Raw genomic sequence first — 19,397 nt, forward strand, 5'->3', positions numbered from 1 at the left:
ATTAAACACCTAAGGGGCCCCTAACAATAATTTTCAATTGCTAACAGACCCCCAGAACAAATACCAAAGTATGACTCACACAGGGAGCATATGGAAGGCAGAACAGAGCAGGAGACAGGAATCAGGACCAGTCTAATATGTACTACATACAGTGACACAGTGCTGGTGCCCATTAGCATTTTGAATAAGGTGTGAACAGATGAACAATGTGGGTAGTTTCAGTCCGAGTCTCAGGTGTGAACAGTACAGGACTTTAGGATGTGAACAATAGAGGTGTCACAAGTGTGAACAATACATGGGGATCATAGGTGTGAACAATGCAGGGGATTAGTCTGAATTTGAGGTTTAAACAATGCAGGGGGCAGTCATTCTCTGTAGTGATACCTTTTAAAGTTCACATATGTTAAACAGACACAGCAGGCAGATTTTGATTAGGAGGGCCATATAAGGGGGTTGGACAGCCCTGGATTAGAAGGATTTCATCGTTCGATCAAACTATTTTACTTCGACTGCAAATGGCCAAATTCGATGTAAAAAAAATTGACTTCGATATTCAAAGTCAAAGTATTCCAATTCGATGGTCGAATTTCGAAGCTTTTTGTACTTGATAAATCTGCCCCGATATATTGTATATAGTTTCATCATTTTATGCTATCATGTTAGATTAGCTGGTCTTCTATAGGCATTTTTACACAATGCTATCTTGTCTAGTACTTTACACTGCATATGCTTACCAAGATGTTATTCAGTATAATAATTAACATTATTTATCTGAAGGTTTTTTAAAAAATATCTATCAACAGGTTAAAAGTTCTAGTTCATCTACCCGTTTCATTTAACTGGTATAATTAACTTGGCTGTGGCACCTTAACACTGTCCTATTTCCCTTGTCTACCCACTAGAGCAGGGGTCCCCAACCTTTTTTAACCTGTAAGCCACATTCAAAAAGAGCTGTGGAGCAACAAAAGCACAATAAGTCGCTGGGGTGCCAAACAAGGGCTGAGGAAGGGACATGTGGTCCCGAAACTTTTAATCGTGGTTGCAGTGTCTGATAGCACTATGGAATACATTTGGGATCACCCCTGTTGCAGCATTCAAAGGTATTAGTGTATTTTTCAACCTGCACATATATAAACCAAACCAGTTTTTAGAAACCATTATTGTACACAGCCCATACTGTCACTGAGCATAATTTTCAGTGTCTGGCCTGAGTCACATGGTAATTACCATTATGATCAGTTTCCTCCCATAGTTCATTTAGGGTTCCAAGAATTTTTTTTTTTTTTTGTTTTTTAAATTAAAAAAAAGTAACATGATGCATTGCGTTCACACAGTAGCTGGTACATTCTCTAAACAGACTAACATAGTAAGTTAGGTTGACAGACACATGCCCATCAAGTACAACCTTAAGTTTGTATATAACATGCCTAGCCGCTAGTTGATTCAGAGGAAGGCAAAAAAAAAAACATTTGAAGCCTCTTCCTGACTCCAAGATGGCAATCGGACTAGTCCCTGGATCAACTTGTACTATGAGCTATCTTGTTCTGTAGGGTTCCTAACTCGGTCCATTTGAACCTATTAGTGATTCGAAAGGTATATACGCTGATACAGTATATGGAAACCTCAGGTTTGAAGAAAGCCTGACAATGCAGAAAAAGAAGTATCCGTACCAGCTACAAATTATGTAAGATTCACTTTGTAAAAAAAACCTGAAGGGATGTTTTTTTTTAAACTCAACAATTAAATATTATAAACTATTAAATGAACAATAACAAACCCACCATAAATCAGACACGCGCACCCAACACAAATCAGAGTTTATTGCACACATACTGTTCCCCAGAAATCGACACGGTAAGGTAAGAGAGTATTGAAGTAAGCAGTTTTTTTATTATTTTGCAGCAAGTAGTGATCATCATTAAGGTTTCCAGTAGTCCGCATCAGAATAGAATCTTCCAAACAGAAAGGCCAACACCACTGCTTAACTGCTTTGCCTGATCTGTACATTACAGCTATTTCATATAAGAGTGTATTACTAATTCTGGAATATAGGGAATGCTATCCTGTTGTTTGCTTGGCAGTTCAGACCAACACATGTCTGCCACAAGTGTTATATACCGTCACTGGTAAGCAAATCTGCTAAACAACTGCAAAAGTACAGGTTTGCCAGCATGAAATATTGAAAAACATATCAATAGATGGAAAACAGTGGAAATCTCATTTTAGTCTCCTTAAAAAAAAAAAAAAAGAGTATAGGAACCATAAAAAATGCAGTCAAATACAAGTTGTGGTCATTAATGTTGTTAACGTAATGTTAATAAAATGGTGTTCAATGGAAACACATGAAAAAAAAAAAAAACCTTCACCAATAAGGAACTGTTCATTATAAAATAACTTTGGTGCACTGTTGTCCTAAGAACGATATTCAACCTGGCACTGCATCTCAAGTAAAACTGCAAGTCCCACCATCCTTAAAGGGCATGTAAAGTCTAACACAGAATAAGGCTAGAAATGCTGTATTTTGTATACTAAATATAAACATGAACCACAAGCCTAATCAAACAAATAATTTATGCTTTCAAAGTTGGCTACAGGGGGTCACCATCTTGTAACTTTGTTAAACATCTTTGCAAGACTAAGACTAAGACTGTGCACATGCTCAGTGTGGTCTGGGCTGCTTAGGGATCGTCATAAACAAAGCTGCTGAGTTCTGCATGGCTGAGAAGTCATGAGAAGCCATGAAGGCGGGGGCTCCCCCAGCTGTTCATAAGTATGATTGTTTCCCTGCTCAGCAGTTAGGGACCATCTGACAATTCCTATCCATAGCATTAAATGAAGTGAGAATTTCACTGCATACAGTCAGGTTTCTTATAAAAACAGTACACATTTTTTAATTAAAGTATATTGGAGATAGGTTTCTTTTTCATTAAAGAAAGTAAAAATGGGATTTTATTTTTTTGCCTTTACATGCCCTTTAAACAGAAGGGGGCTATTGGAGTTCTACTGGAGTGCCACAGGATGGCCAGCCCTACATTAAAGGGATTCTGTCATGATTTATTGTATTCATTTCTAAATTACACTACTTACACTGCAAATAATTCACTCTACAATATAAAAATTAATTCCTGAACCAGCAAGTGTATTTTTTTTAGTAGTAATATTGGTGTGTAGGCAGCTATCTTAGGTCATTTTGCCTGGTCATGTGCTTTCAGAAAGAGCCAGCACTTTAGGATGGAACTGATTTCTGGTAGGCTGTTGTTTCTCCTACTCGATGTAACTGAAGAAGTCACAGTAGGACATGGATTTTGCTATTGAGTGCTGTTCTTAGATCTACCAGGTAGCTGTTATCTTGTGTGAGGGACTGCTGGGGGGCAAGGGGGGGGTGATATCAGTCCAACTTGCAGTACAGCAGTAAAGATTGACTGAAGTTTATCACAGCACAAGTCACATGACTGGAAGCAGCTGGGAAACTGACCTGACTGTCTAGCCCCATGTCAGATTTCAACATTAAATATAAAAAAATCTGTTTGCTCTTTTGAGAAACGGATTTCAGTGCAGAATTCTGCTGGAGCAGCACTATTAATGGATGTGTTTTTAAAAAAAAAATTTTCCCATGACAGTATCCCTTTAAGCTTCAGCAAGGTAATTCAGAAAACAGACACTTTCAGGGACAGGCAGGCACCACTTGCCAGGGTAGACCGATGACAGGAAAGGGTTTGTGTCGGTTCTGTTGAAGCCTCATTTATGAGGCAGAGTCTGAAGCCTCTGAACTGTCCTTAACATCAGTGCTCTCGGTTGCCTCACTGACTTCACTTACATCCTTACTATCTCCACTGTCTTCTGTGAGGTCCCTTTTGCCGGAATTCCCCATGCATTTCTCATCCCGACAGCAGTCTCCTACATGTCCAGATCGGTTATCAGATTTATTTTCTATGGCGCTCAGTGGGCGGCTCTTCTCTTTTATTTCAAGCTGCTTTCTCAACTGCTTGAAGTATAGAAAACAAAAAAAGTATTTAAGAATAATACATTAAATACATCTGCATATGTCTATGAATAACAGAAAAGTAAACCTAAGGAATCTTTAGCGTAAACATTTTTAGGGCTATGAATGTATAAAAATGTTCAGTTTTAGAAAGGAGAAAAGTTTCCAAGTGGCTCTCTATCCAGCTTTATTTTAGCCACACAACAGTCTATAGACATGGTAGATAAAGCAGCTTGGAGTTGCAATATCCATAGCAGTTTGATGTCCGACATCATGCCTGTCCTTTATTAACAATTTGTGAATGCAATATGTGCTTTAACACTATTAACTCCTTACACTCTCCTCCCCTTCCAACCAGAGACTGGGATCCTATCCTCTCTGGATTTTTACAGGTTTTGTCTCTTTTAAACATGGTATTATTTAAAAAAAATTCCAATATGGGTCAGGTGCATATTAAACTTTTTCATGTGTTCCAGCCTTATTGTGTTTCCTGACTATTACAGTGATTTCATTTATAACACAGCACACATGGGCAGACAAATGAAATAATTGACTATGCCCTTTGTCAAGTGTGATAAAGGGCCTAGTCAAGTATGTGTAATCCACTTCTCAGATATAGACTTTGAAGTTTTTAAGACTTTTGTATAGTTGTAGTTTACTGCTGGCATTCAACTTCCTTCACTGTGTACCTTGAGTTCGATTCCAGCCAGTGAACAATCTGCAAGGTGTTTTTATGTTCTCTCTGTGTTTGCGTGTGTTTTCTCTCACTCCAAAAACACACAGGTAAGTTCACTGGCACGTGCTAAAATTAGTCCTTCTGTATGTGAATGTGATAGAGATGTTAGATTGTAATGATTTATATTCTCTGTAAAGCACTGCAGAAATGTTTTGATGCTATATAAATTTCAGGAAATAAAATAATAGACTGTATCTAACACTATTTTATTCTGCAGTCAATTGCAATTCTTTCTGAAATTTTGGGCAAGGGACATAAATGTTAGATATTATCCAGTTTGGCCATGAACATGGATAGCCCATTTGCGGATGACCCAAATAGGTATATTAAGACGCTTTTGTGTCTGCTGATGTCTGTAGAATTGGAAGACCAGGTTTTCTGTATGAACAGGCTGCAATCGAACTCCACTGATTTTGCAGGATACAAAGCTAATTAGTTCTCATATCGTAAGGCATTAAAAATATTCAAACATGTAACTTTCCCATTAAAGGGTTTGTGACACAATCCAGGTTGAAATTGAACAGTATGACTATCCTTTTAATCACTGAAAGGGGTAATGATCTACATATATATATAATCTATAATAGTTCAGTTTAGTAGAAGAGATAAGTATAGATACCACATCAGCCATTTGAGCAAGGTCTCGTTTCATAGCATACGCATCCTCCCCATCAGCATAATATTTAGGCTCAACCTCACTGATTCTGAGTGGGGGAAAAATCAGAAAACAAAACAAAATAATTCTAGTACAGAGTGTGAAATAATAACATAGGCACATGTTTGGGGTTGTACTTTTTAGTATGTTGTTCATATCTGTTGCCAATATTAATAAAGCTTATGTTACCTTTTAATTTTATTTAAATTTCATTGTCCACTGTGAGATAAGCTGCTTCCAGTGAACTGTCAGTGGAGTAACTGCGACTGTGGGAAGGCCCATACTTGTGAGACCCCCTGCAACAACCCCCCCTCCAGCCTTTCAAAATGCGGGAGGGGAGGTTTGGTGCAGGACCCATGGTGTGGGTGGCAGGGTAGGCCCATGTGTCCCAAGTTATGCCACTGAATTGAGTCACACAAGTGCACATGAAAGCTGTGGACTTGAATTTGTTTTGTTGTCACTCCAAATAAGTTTAGATAACACCCTGTCAAATGATTTTTGACCAATATGTCGATTTCAATATTTTGAAAATCCAAGTGTCAATACAGACTAGTTAAGAGCAAAAACGTATTTGGTGTTTTAACTGCCACCAGTATATTGTTTTCACAAATATCCAAAATACAGAGGAGGCTATAACATTAATAACTTATAACACACCACTGCAAAAAAAATCTTATACAATTCACTAACATACAAGAAAAATGGAAGAATACTTACTGGAAATTTAGAGTGTTCGAATAAAGATGCAGTGCCGCTCGGTTGCTTTAATTAAAACATTAAAAATATACATATAAGAATTTTTTTCTTTAAACAGAACTTTATCTCCACATAATTAACAACTACAAAAATAAAAAAGAAGAAAAAAAATACAAAATGACACAAACCTTTTTCTAACATGCAAAGATACATATTTGGCATTAAAGTTTTCAATCATCGCACGTGAGGCCTGGTCCATTAGCTTCTGTGCAAGGCCAAGCCTTCTGTGAGAGCGTTTCACAGCCTGTACAAATGAAGACATCCTTTTCACAAAAATATGTAACCATTACCATGCACCAGTAACACAAAAACCCATTTTTGTTAATATATATCAATTAAAGTAGCCATTGTGTGCTTTTCTACCAGAGAAGTAATGTGCCCGTGTGGAACATCATCTGGATCTTCTTCCCTGCAAACAGAAGCAAAAATAATAGTAATTTCCATTTCCCAAAATGTTCCTTATTATGAGCTTTCATATTACCATAAAGCTGTGTACAGGTATGGGATCCGTTATCCAGAAAGCTCCGAATTACAGGAAGGCCATCTCCTATAGTCTCCATTTTAATCAAATAATTAAAACAATTTTAAAATGATTACCTTGTTCTCTGTAATAATAAAACAGTACCTTGTACTTGATCCTAACTAAGGTTTTATTAATCCTCATTGTAGGCAAAACAATCTTATTGAGTTCAATATTTAAACCATTTTTAGTAGACTTAAGGAAGGGGATCCAAATTAGACTCCTTATCTGGAAAACCCCAAGTCCCAAGCATTCTGGATAACAGGTCCCTTACCTGTACAACAAAGCCAAGTCCCACACCTATGCCATTCATCGCACTTAATAATCTGTTTTGGAAGAATTCTACTCATCTTCTTGCTCCTCTTTAATCTGTCCTCAAAAAATTGTATCTGTTTGGCATATTTTAAATCTGTATGTTCCATCCATGAAACAATTTCCCAGATTAAAAGGCAGATTCTCAAGACAAAATCGGTTTGTGCCAGGGATTTGGCTGCATTTTATTGAATTGGGAAAAGTGCAAATCTGACATCACCCTCAAAGGGACAAATTTAGCATAAACCCATATAATAAAAGGCACAAAGGTTACCCAGGTGCAGTATCCCAAAGCAAGGACATTTGCTTCTAAGCAGGTGACCAGTAAATGCTTCTTGATAATTGGTTGCTATAAGTGACCAGATCTGTAACAAAGTTTACATCTATGTATACATAAACCTATAACATTTTAAAAATAAATCATATAACGGGAAGCATTCTAATGTCTGTTGGAAAGTTACAGCTTGATCACAGTCTTAGCATTGGTGCCTCAAAGTTCTCGTCTGTAGATGTTCAATAAGTTTTCACTATTATAACAAAAACAAAAATAGTATTTTCTTATAGAATTGCCTATACCAAGCGACCTAAATGAACACCTACAAATATAATCTCCTCCTATGCACAATATTCTTTAGTTCAACTTACATTTTTGCCAGGACGTAGCCAACAATTTTCCCATTTTCATCTTCTGCAATGTAGGACAACTGTGACACAGGAAAACATCAAAATCAAGTTTGTACTGGCACTTCACAAAGGCTGTAAGTAATCTATTTCTGTAGCTGGATGGAATTTAAGTGCATAGTTACATCAGAATTTAAATGCCTAGAACTAATGTTGCATACAAACTGGTTTGTGAAAGAAATGGTACTATTAAACATAAAGAATGTAAGGTTACACAATCCAACATGGATATTACAAGGTGGGGCCCCTCCCAGGTAGGTCTTAGGTATGGTCCTAATCTACCAATATCTATTTAGGAGTTGCCTAAAAAAAAAAAAAAAGAAAAGAGTATAATTTTCTGCCATTCATGAATGGTAAGATGGACTCCAAGTCTTGTTTATTTTCCACAACTTTAGAAGCCCCTTGACCCACCTCCCCCACAAAAAAAACCTGCAGTTATATATATATATATATATATATATCTGCCAAATCATAAGAGAAAAGGATTTCCTAAGGTCATGAACAACTTTGTCTAAGCTCCCCCCGCCTAGCTGCCCCACCGGCAAATGCCCATAACTCTTTATTTACGCCTCTGTGCAGATTCTGTCCAGCGGAGTTCACAGGTGCCATCTTCTTCTCTTTGGTAGCCTTCAGAATGAAGTGGCGCATGCGCAGTTGGAGCAATTTTCTGTTTCGCGACAACTGCACATGCAAAACTCACGAAAATTGCAGAAGCGCCCGGGAACTCCACTGGACAGAATCTGCACGGGGGGGGGGGGGGGGGCAGCTAGGCTGGGAGGGAGGGGGGTCTATGTAGGGTAGGGTTTTTTTTTTTATTAATGGTTTGTTTCTCCTTTAAAAACCCTGTAAATTACATCTTTCTAAACGGTGCTTAGTGATGTAATCGGTTATAATAGGAACTTAGTGATGTCGTTTTGTCACATGACTCACTGAAACTTGTGTATAATAATAAAGTACCCCCTGTTGCAAAATATGAGGATATTAGAAGTTACCTCGGAGTTCCATGACCATATAAAAACACAAGGCCAAAAGCTACACAGCAGCATATTTATATAAACAATAGTAGTGATTTTGAAGCAAACACAGCAGTTTTACGAGTGCAGGGTAACACTGCATTATATTTTTATTACTTTAAAACAATTTCATTTTTTCATGCTACTGTTCCTTTAATAAATAACCCCCTAAAACACTGCTGTGTTCAGTAATGTCATTATATGTGCCTAATCGCATATGTCTTATCCTTGTGTCTTTTACACTAGGGCATTTATTCATGCAATTCCATAAGGTGGCATATTTTATACATTTAATAAAATATTAAGTTAGGTTGAAAAAAAAAAGACAAGCCCATCAAGTAGAACCTTATGTCTTTATGTGACCGATCCAGAGGAAGGCAAAAAACCCCATTTGAAGCCTCTTCAATTTGCATCAGAGGGGGAAAAAGCCCTTCCTGACTCCAAGATGGCCCAATAGGACCAGTCCCTGGATCAACTTGTACGATGCGCTATATTCCATAACCCTGTATTCATTTCACCACACATGAACAAAATGTGCTCTGTGAGGCTACAATTTTAATTTATTGTTACTTTTTATTATCTATGCAGGCCCTCTCCTATTCACATCCCCATGTCTCGTTCAAACCACTGTCTGGTTGCTAGAGTAAATAAGACTGCAGCAACCAGTTAGCTACTGAACAAAAAGCTAAATAACTTAAAAGAAAACATAAAAAATAAGAAATGAAGACCAGTTGCAAATTGTCTCGGAATATCAATGTCTACATCATACTTAAAGTTAATTTAAAAGTGAACTGTGCCTTAAATAAACCCCATTCATTTCTATTGTCTCTGTATTCACATGCTGAACCTGCAAATGCAGGTTTGACACAACATGCGGTGACTATTTTGCATTTGACAGTTCAGTATGGTGTCATGGGTACAGGCACAATAAAAAACAATGGGCTTTGTTAATGCATACAATCCCATGTAGCAAAAAAACATTGAAAGCTACTGCACTTGTATCAGAAAGCCCGTGTAAATGAACCCTAAATTAGTTTCTGCATGAATTATTGGTTCATTTAATTTCTAAGAAGCAGATAAAATATCAAAAAAGTTTACAACACATACACACCTGTGGCCAAGAAAGGCCATGATAAAAGTAATACTTCATCTGGTAATTCTCAGGCAGACACAGCAAGTTACAGTGCTGCATATTCATGAGATCTTCTGGCTGCCAAAAGAGGAAGAGCAGGACATATCAGGAGAATAATGCCAGTGTATTGTACTGACATGAAATAGAAGTGTATGTACGTTCTGATTATAACAACGGTAGGTAAATATTCTAGAATAAATCTGACAGCTCAGTTATGGCAAGAAATAATGCACCCGGTATGGATTAGAAGAAATGGCTTTAACATCTTCAGCACAAAAAAGCTCCCTACCATGAAAGCAGTAAAATAATATTAAAATGTCCTCAATTATTACTATAGTGACTAACCTTAGACTTCCAGATTTTCTGTGGTTTGGTCAAACAGAATTGTTCTGTTATAGACGCTGCTTCTTTAACTTCTGAATTTGCTGAAGGGGACTTCACTAGAAGGGGCAATTTCAGACTAGGCAGACTAGAGCAATCTGTTAGGATAGTTAGAGGGTCTGTAAATAATGTGCCCGTCCCCACTTGAGATGCCAAACAGCCTCAGACTGGCCTGGTCTTTAGATTTTAGCAAATGCTAGAGGGGCTGCTGTAAGATGCCATAGACAATCACTATTTAGTGGGCTGGTGGCGGGCTGTTTGGGCCTCTATTTACTTGGAATGCCAGGTTCTATTTTGACTCCCAGATCAGACCTGGTGCCAAACATTCCCAGATAACACAGTGTGGTCAAAATCGACTAAATGGTAAATTTGGGCCTCCCTCGTAATACCAACTTTGTTAACTCACTTAATTTAAGAGTCAAATGTTACTACTAACTGGATCACATTCACAAACATTAAACAGCAGGGATCAAATAATCTGATCGGATTATACAATCATATCTAACCTGATTGTGTGTTGAAAGGAGTTTCACCATTCCTGTTGCACCCCTACTGATCTCTACATAGTTGCACATAACAACTTCCATAAAAATAACAGGATGCATTTTACTTTGAATGCATTTTAATTTTCATTTTATTATGGCAATTGCTTCCCTTTAGAAATTTGCAGCTTTAACTTAATACATATTGATGGATTTGGACCAACTAAATTAGATCAGCAGAGGTTAAAATGCAATTGACCAGATATATTTCTACTCAATATATTTAAGGTCACAATAACACAATTTCAGAAAGATATACGTGGGTTCTGTGGAAATTTTCTGTTCAGTGCCCTTGTTCGGAGCATTACTTCATATTTTATTTTTTACAATTATACATAGATTTGGGAACTAACATACTGCTTGCTCGAGGGAAACGTGTTCTATTTACTGCAATAACCGTTACTATGGATCCCACACAACAAAAGATACAATCTGTGCAATAATTCATGCCCACATCCTTTAAATTATTGGGGGACGCTTCAATTTTATTTTGTCAGATGCACATAGGCAAAAAAACAGCAGATGTAAGTAACTGGGGAGGAGGATAAAAGAAGTGAAAAGGAATACAGAAGTGTTTGGGAGCGAGAAGGGTGTAAATTGATAGAAAGGGTGATGGAAGTGTGTCTTTAACATCCTGCCTGGAGTCAAAGCAGTGACCTGGTGTTTACATGCTCTCTGCATTGCCTCTACCCTAGCGTTTGAGAGCAAGGGTTTTAGAGCAGGCACATAAGAGAAGAGTGTTGAAGTACACCATTTGTCCAGAACACCTCCCTGTATTATACTTCATGCTGCTACTTTATTCTATTTTTTTTGTACCTTACAGCAGTGCATTGTGGGACGTTCCGCCATGCTTCTTGTTACTACAAGCTAGAGAAGAGATTTGTGCCATATAATAGCCCTACCGACAGAAGCCAAAACTAACGTGAGTGTTCTACCAGCAAGGGCGCCCTGCAATTCTCTGCGTGCCCTCCCAAACCAGTTACTGTCACAGTTATGGATCGTTACCCGTGCGTTCCTGATATTCATGGCGCCGGCTTCTCTGTCACTGTACGTCTACTGCGCAGTCGCAATCCTCGGGTCAGACAATCACCTGACTGCACGCCTGCTCCCTCCTATTGGTTCACCCTCCCTGCCAGACTCCCACATGCTACCTGTTTAGCCTCAGTGAATGCGCATGCGCGTGTGGTAGGCCTGTGACATGGCGGAAAGTAGGAGCCCAGACAGGGGGGCAAAGGAGGATAAGCCGCGGCCCCGAAACATATCCAGAGAAGAGTCTCTGCAGTTGGAAGGCTATAAGCACGCCTGTCATGCGCTGCTGCATGCACCTAGTCAAGCCAAGCTTTTCGACCGTGTCCCTATTAGGCGTGTATTGCTGGTGAGGACGCGAGTACATCATTTGGAGCTGGTGGTGATTGATGGCTGACCCACCTGTTGTGCCATGAGCCCAAGTGTGAAGTGGTTCTTTTGCAGCCAATGCCTAGGCATAAGTTGTTCAAATATGCATGAGACTGAGTTGCCCCAATGACTTCCATATTGCAGCTTGTTTTTTTATATTGGTATATATCATATTATTATTATTAACATGTATTTATATAGCGCCAACATATTGCGTAGCACTGTAAAGTAAATGTGATTATACAACTACATCACATAAATTACATACATAGAATATATGGAGTAACAAACATCACAATCAATACAGGTACAAAAAGGTGAGGAAGGCCCTATGCATAAGCATACAGTCTAAAGGGAAGGGAGCAATACACAAGGTGTGGGAGTGGGCAAGATCGAATTAAGTGGGTGAGAAATGTGGTATTGCGTTTGGTAGTTAAGCAGAGTGAGGGTAGGCTTCTCGAAAGAAGTGCGTTTTCAGAGATTTCTTGAAAGTAGAAAGGTTGGGAGAAAGTCGGACAGACCGTGGGAGAGCGTTCAGAGGAGTGGTGCAGCCCTTGCAAAGTCTTGAATGCGAGCATGTGAGGAGGTAATGAGAGAAGAGTTGAGTAGTAGGTCGGTAGAGGAGCGTAGTAAGCGAGTGGGTGAGTATATAGAGGTGAGTTCAGAGATGTAGGGTGGGGCAGAGTTATGAAGTGCTTTGAAAGTCAGTGTCATTAATTTGAATTTGATTCTGAAAGCTAACGGAAGCCAGTGCAGGGATTGACAGAATGGCGAGGCAGAGGAGGAGCGGTTGCTGAGGTGTATGAGCCTCGCAGCAGTGTTCATTATGGACTGGAGAGGTGACAGTCTCTGGAGGGGGAGGCCAATTAAAAGAGAGTTACAGTAGTCTAGACGTGATATGATGAGAGAGTGAATAAGAATTTTGGCAGCGTCTTGGGTGATAAATGATCGTATTTTGGATATGCTTTTTATGTGCCCACTTATTGTGACCACCTGTACATCAACATATTCTGGGGTGCAACCCACACTTACTTTGTTGGGATTCAAACGTGTGCTAACACAACAGTTGAAGGAGAATTCAACCCGTAATAACCCCCCCCTACCCTGGGTAGACCCTCCTCCCCCCAGCCTACCTGCCCCCCTGGGCAAATGCCCCTAATTTTTACTCACCCCTCCGTGCAGGTTCTGGCCACGGGAGTTCATGGGCGCCATCTTCTTTCTTCGGTCTTTTACGGAACTTTTGGTGCATGCGCAGTTGGAGTTAATTTCCGGTCTCGAACCACTGCGCAGGCGCTGAAAGTCATGCGCAGTTGTTGGGAACGGAAATTTACTCCAACTGCGCATGCGCCGAAAATGCCGTCAATACATGAAGATTACCGGAGAAGAAGAAGATGACTGCCGTGAACTCCGAGGCCTGAATCTGACGTGAGGGGTGAGTAAAAAATTAGGGGCATTTGCCCCGGGGGGGGGGCAGGTAGGCTGGGGGGGTCTACCCAGGGTATGGGGGAGGGGTTTCTTAAAGGGATACTGTCATGGGAAAAAATGTTTTTTTCAAAATTAATCAGTTAATAGTGCTGCTCCAGTAGAATTCTGCACTGAAATCCATTTCTCAAAAGAGCAAACAGATTTTTTATATTAAATTTTGAAATCTGACATGGGACTAGACATTTTGTCAATTTCCCAGCTGCCCCCAGTCATGTGACTTGTGCCTGCACTATAGGAGAGAAATGCTTTCTGGCAGGCTGCTGTTTTTCCTTCTCAGTGTAACTGAAGGTGTCTCAGTGGGACATGGGTTTTTACTATTGAATGCTGTTTTTAGATCTACCAGGCAGCTGTTATCTTGTGATAGGGAGCTGCTATCTGGTTACCTTCCCATTGTGTTTTTGTTTGGCTGCTGGGGGGAAAAAGGGAGGGGGTGATATCACTCCAACTTTCAGTACAGCAGTAAAGAGTGATTGAAGTCTATCAGAGCACAAGTCACATGACTTGGGGCAGCTGGGACTTAACAAAATGAATTAACTGATTCATTTTGAAAAAAATTTTTTTCCTATGACTACATCCCTTTTAAACTATGGGTTGAATTCTCCTTTAAAGGATCAGTAACATATTTAAAAAAAAAAAAAATTGTTAGTATAGAACAAAAAAAAAACTTTTAAATCACTTAGGGGCCGATTTACTAACTTCGAGTGAAGGATTCGAAGTTAAAAAACTTTGAATTTCGAAGTTTTTTTGGGCTACTTCGACCATCGAATGGGCTACTTTGACCTTCGACTACGACTTCGAATCGAAGGATTCGAAGTAAATATCGTACGACTATTCGACCATTCGATAGTCGAAGTATTGTCTCTTTAAAAAAACTTCGACCCCCTAGTTCGCCATCTAAAAGCTACCGAAGTCAATGTTAGCCTATGGGGAAGGTCCCCATAGGCTTGGCTAACTTTTTTTGATCGAAGGATATTCCTTCGATCGTTGGATTTAAATCCTTTGAATCGTTCGATTCGAAGGATTTAATCGTTTGATTCGAAGGAATTATCCTTCGATCGAACTATCTGCGCTAAATCCTTTGACTTCGAAGTCGAAGGATTTTAATTCCTAATCGAATATCGAGGGTTAATTAACCCTCGATATTCGACCCTTAGTGAATCGGCCCCTAAGTCTTTATTGAGAAATAACTTACAGAGACTCTACTTGCGCTCCTCTTCAGAAAAGGCGACACGTGACAATCCATCATGCGGCACTCGTTTTCTCCTCCCTGGCTATTTCCTGTAAGGAAAGCAGGGAGGAGAAATTGCGCGCCGCATGATGGATTTGAAGTAACAACACTGGCTAGCAAAGGACTAACTCGTGTCATCCCATACTGTTCACAAATAGCTTTTGTATTTTCTGTGACTTGCATTATTTATAAATTAGAGTATTCAAAGCCATATTTTATATAGAAAATAATCCAATATACCTAATTTCTGTCTGAAATTTGTATGATTCATATGGAATATGATTATTCTCTTTTTATTGAAACACATTTAAGGTTATGTTTTAATCTATTAAATGATATATAGCATGATAGAATGAGACTTTATATTTTCTACCTGTGTACTGAATAATCCAGTGAACTCAGTGAAAGTTAGTCAGTAACTTAGACTGCTACGCTACCCAAAGGCCTAGCTGAAACCTCTTTTAGCTAATTTCACAGTTTTGTGGGGGTTTTTTGGGCTAAAATCTGCCCTATGTGAGAGCTGAAAGGTGGTATCCATGCCTGTTTGGAACACAGGACGAATGTCAATGGGGGTCATTTATAAACATTGGGCAAATTTGCACATGGGCAGTAACCCATAGCAACCAGTCAGTCATTTGCTTTTATTAGTTAGCTGCAGGTTGAACACTGAAAACTATCATCTGATTGGTTGCCATGGGTAGTATCAGATGTATCAGTACTATCAGATGATAGTTTTCAGTAGCCGAGGATCAAAAAAGTAATTGTGTTTAACATGTCTCTTTAATCAGGCCTTAGGACTCCCTAAACCAAATGCCTTTTGTTTTTGTTCTTTTTCATAAGGCAAACCACCTGGTCAATATGCAGAAAGCATGATCTTTGAATAATACACAAGGTTCAGTGTCTTCTACAGAAAAGCCAACCTTAATTCAGCACTTGCTCTGTTGTTAGAAGATATGTCTAATGATGTTCTAATTTAGTAGGAGCATGCCACAGGTTTTGGTTATCTGTTTAAATTGTGTCACAAACCATATACATTTGCCCACTCTACTAAACCTCAACAATCAAACAGATCTTTGCTTTCATTATTGTTTTATTTAATTCTGCCTTCTACTTCTTTTCACAGATGATGATGCGCTTCGATGGACGCTTGGGATTCCCAGGTGGTTTTGTAGACACTCGAGACATATCTCTGGAAGAAGGTCTGAAACGGGAATTGGAAGAGGAACTGGGTCCTGCTCTCGCAACGGTGGAGGTGACAGAGGACGATTATAGAAGTTCCCAAGTCAGGGAACACCCTCAAAAGTGTGTTACTCACTTCTACATTAAGGAACTGAAACTTGAGGAAATAGAGAGGATTGAAGCTGAGGCCGTGAATGCGAAAGACCATGGATTAGAGGTGTGTGACTGAAAGAACCAACACAGATTATACCGAATCACAGGCAAATTATGTTTTACACTGCCTCACATATGATAATGTCCTTTATTTTCTTGCTTTGTGTACTTATAATAACCAACAGTTACATAAACCACACATGGTCCCAAACAGAATACAGATTACAAGGTACATTATCTTTTTGTGTCTAACATATTCCACTACAGGATTTAAAGGGATCCTGTCATCGGAAAACATGGGTTTTTCAAAACACATCAGCTAATAGTGCTACTCCAGCAGAATTCTGCACTGAAATCCATTTCTCAAAAGAGCAAACAGATTTTTTTATATTCAGTTTTGAAATCTGACATGGGGCTAGACATTTTGTCAATTTCCCAGCTGCCCCCAGTCATGTGACTTGTGCCTGCACTTTAGGAGAGAAATGCTTTCTGGCAGGCTGCTGTTTTTCCTTCTCAAGGTAACTGAATGTGTCTCAGTGGGACATGGGTTTTTACTATTAAGTGCTGTTCTTAGATCTACCAAGCAGCTGTTATCTTGTGTTAGGGAGCTGCTATCTGGTTACCTTCCCATTGTTCTTTTGTTTGGCTGCTGGGGGGAAAAGGGGAGGGGTGATATCACTCTAACTTGCAGTACAGCAGTAAAGAGTGATTGAAGTTTATCAGAGCACAAGACACATGACTTAGGGCAGCTGGGAAATTGACAATATGTCTAGCCCCATGTCAGGTTTCAAAATTGAATATAAAAAAATCTGTTTGCTCTTTTGAGAAATGGATTCCAGTGCAGAATTCTGCTGGAGCAGCACTATTAACTGATTAATTTTGACAGTATCCCTTTAAGGTGGGCAAAACAGGTCAGACTGAGAGGCACATATAATACCATATTAATGTTCTTTGGCTCACTTTACCAATGCAGAACTTTAAATTAGAGAGAGACAGAAAAATGTTGGGAATTCACTGAAATATTTACTAAAAGGGGTTCTTTACGTTCCAATACTTTTTTGGTTCCGTTGTTTTCAGAATTTTTCACCTACTTATGACTTTCTGGATCAGCTCTTGAAGGGGGGGGGGGTCACCAACTCTGTAACTGTTCTAAATTGATATGTTATTTGATATATTGTATTTGTTATCTTTGGCTCTGCTGAGCAGAATCCTAAGAATGCCCATTAAATGCAGCTATTATAATTGATACAATAGTTGCTAATATTCCACAGTTGCTACTGAGAAATGTATCAACTAATGTAGCAAATTGTAACTGGTCAGAATCTTCACCTGGATTACTGAGCTGTCAGACTGATTACACCAGAGACAGGTATGGGACCTACTATACAGAATGTTCGGGACCTGGGGTTTTTCGGATAATGGATCTTTCTGTAATTTGGATCTTCATACCTTAACTTTACAAGAAAATCATGTAAACATTAAATAAACCCAACAGGCTGGTTTTGCTTCCAATACGGATTAATTATACTTTAGTTTGGATCAAGTACAAGCTACTGTATTATTATTATTACAGAAAAAATTTAATTATTTGGATAAAATGGAGTCAATGGGAGGCAGCATTTCTGTAATTCGGAGCTTTCTGGATAATGGGTTTCCGGATAACGGATCCCATACCTGTACTGGGATTATGGTCGCCAATAGATCAATAGCTCAGTCTTATTCAGCTTTTCGTTGTCTGATTTTAATTTCACATGTCACTATCTGTGTGCATATATTGTTATCCTTTATTTCAGATTTAGGATCAACAACCAACAAGTTCCTGCTAAAGGACTGAGCCAGCCCATGCTACACTAATAGACTGGGAAAGACTGACAGTCTTCAGTTTTAATTTATAAACAACTTTAACGCCATTGACATTTTGTAATGAATGTATACTTGAAAATTGCTTAGAATTACATTTCATTTGGGTGCAAAAAACTAAATTATACTAGATCAGTGCAGCTTTGATTTTGTGTTCATTATGTACAGCTATAGATAAATACAGAAGTATTTGTGGTGTTTCCTACCTCCCCCCGCCCCCACAACCGCCAGTGTTCAGAAAAACTAATGAACTTGTTGTTTTTTATGTGCTTTAGGTGATGGGCCTGATCCGTGTGCCCCTGTATACCCTACGGGATCGAGTGGGAGGTCTTCCTGCATTCCTGTGCAACAACTTTATTGGGAACTCTAAAAGTCAACTTCTGTATGCACTACGCTCTTTGAAACTGCTACGGGAGGACCAGATTCAGGAGGTCCTGAAGGCAAGCCATAGACTTCAGTACTGATAACCAGTATGATGTCTTCCAGCTGTTGAAGTGCATGGCTCAAGTACAGACACATGTACATGCTGGTGTGTATATATTATTGTATATAGATAAATTCAGTAATGTCACGCAATTGTGAATTTAATTTGGACAGTCCAACTGCAATTCAGTAGGATGGCCTTTTAAAAACTCCACATAAGCCCAGATGATTAGATAATAGGGCAAAACTTGTCAAACAGGTTATTTTTTTTTATATTCTCATTTTCTCAAGTTTCTCTGCTTAAACGTTTATACTGTATAACTACCTACTGTGAGCAACATTCTTTTGTATCTGTGGGAATATGTAAAAGAATTACAAGAATATTATTTTCTCTTTTGAAATAAAACCAATTTTTGTTTCTAAAACGAATAAAATACTGTAGTACAGAGCTACAGAGAACTGAAAGCAAGGCTCGGTATATTTGAATTTTTTTGGTTATGTGTGTAAGCAAGAAGTCTATATGTGAAAATTTTGTTGAGTGCAACTGTAACACACACTAATTAAAGGGGTGGTTCACCTTTAAAGGACCAGTAACATCAAAAAAATGTTTTAAAAAATTCGTTAGTATACATAGAGAAATAAACACAAAGACAAGTTAAACTTTAAAATCACAAAGCCTTTATTAAGAAATAACTTACTCCACTTCCAGTCGTCTTCAGAAAAGACGACAGGGCGACGATCCATCCTGCGGCGCTCTATTTTTCCTCCCTGGCTATCTCCCATATTCTGCTGACAGCATGTGAAGCTGCTGATCAGGGAGCTCCGGCGGACGCTCCTCTTAAAGCAAATTTTGCAGCCCTAGCAGGTCAACTGACCGTAGTGTTTGCCCCTGGACTTGTCCCCGCACACCACACACTCGATGTACTGCTGCTGAATCTGCCCCGAGCCCTGCTGCCCCTTGTCT

At 39.0% G+C, this 19,397-nt stretch overlaps 2 protein-coding genes across 6 annotated transcripts; one reads left to right on the forward strand and one right to left on the reverse strand.

Annotated features, from left to right (window-relative positions):
• Positions 1–3,449: 3,449 nt before the first annotated feature.
• Positions 3,450–11,856, reverse strand: naa10.L (N(alpha)-acetyltransferase 10, NatA catalytic subunit L homeolog). 4 transcript variants are annotated; one of them, XM_018229673.2, is made up of 8 exons: positions 11,527–11,685; positions 9,767–9,865; positions 7,607–7,665; positions 6,493–6,538; positions 6,258–6,373; positions 6,091–6,135; positions 5,338–5,422; positions 3,450–3,982 (listed from the first exon to the last, which is right to left on the reverse strand). In XM_018229673.2, exons 1-8 carry the CDS (start codon positions 11,557–11,559, stop codon positions 3,743–3,745), a joined length of 723 nt encoding a protein of 240 aa, XP_018085162.1. In that variant the 5' UTR covers positions 11,560–11,685; the 3' UTR covers positions 3,450–3,742. The 4 variants fall into 4 exon arrangements, with proteins under 4 accessions (XP_018085162.1, XP_018085164.1, XP_018085163.1 ...); XM_018229675.2 differs by lacking the exon at positions 11,527–11,685 and adding an exon at positions 11,716–11,856 and having other exon boundaries at positions 3,510–3,982; XM_018229674.2 differs by lacking the exon at positions 11,527–11,685 and adding an exon at positions 11,716–11,856 and having other exon boundaries at positions 3,510–3,985.
• Positions 11,857–11,882: 26 nt separating this feature from the next.
• Positions 11,883–18,898, forward strand: nudt16.L (nudix hydrolase 16 L homeolog). 2 transcript variants are annotated; one of them, NM_001091244.1, is given in 3 exon segments: positions 11,883–12,085; positions 15,942–16,214; positions 18,286–18,898. In NM_001091244.1, coding segments are annotated over 3 exon segments (639 nt in total). In that variant the 5' UTR covers positions 11,883–11,908; the 3' UTR covers positions 18,475–18,898.
• Positions 18,899–19,397: the final 499 nt, after the last annotated feature.

Source organism: Xenopus laevis, chromosome 8L (assembly GCF_017654675.1).
Source record: "Xenopus laevis strain J_2021 chromosome 8L, Xenopus_laevis_v10.1, whole genome shotgun sequence".
NCBI classification, from domain to species: domain Eukaryota; kingdom Metazoa; phylum Chordata; class Amphibia; order Anura; family Pipidae; genus Xenopus; species Xenopus laevis.

Excerpts from the sequence above, each read along its gene's own strand:
- nudt16.L (XM_018228822.2), top strand. The coding sequence starts at position 12,213 with ATGAGACTGAGTTGCCCCAATGACTTCCATATTGCAGCTTGTTTTTTT. Across the intron at positions 12,267-15,941 it reads CAGCTTGTTTTTTTATATTG|ATGATGATGCGCTTCGATGG; the intron begins GTATATATCATA and ends TTCTTTTCACAG. Across the intron at positions 16,215-18,285 it reads CGAAAGACCATGGATTAGAG|GTGATGGGCCTGATCCGTGT; the intron begins GTGTGTGACTGA and ends TATGTGCTTTAG.
- naa10.L (XM_018229672.2), bottom strand. The coding sequence starts at position 11,559 with ATGGCGGAACGTCCCACAATGCACTGCTGTAAG. Across the intron at positions 6,374-6,492 it reads ACGGGCACATTACTTCTCTG|GCTGTGAAACGCTCTCACAG; the intron begins GTAGAAAAGCAC and ends TCATTTGTACAG. Across the intron at positions 3,986-5,337 it reads TTGCTCAAATGGCTGATGTG|CAGTTGAGAAAGCAGCTTGA; the intron begins GTATCTATACTT and ends CTATACTTCAAG.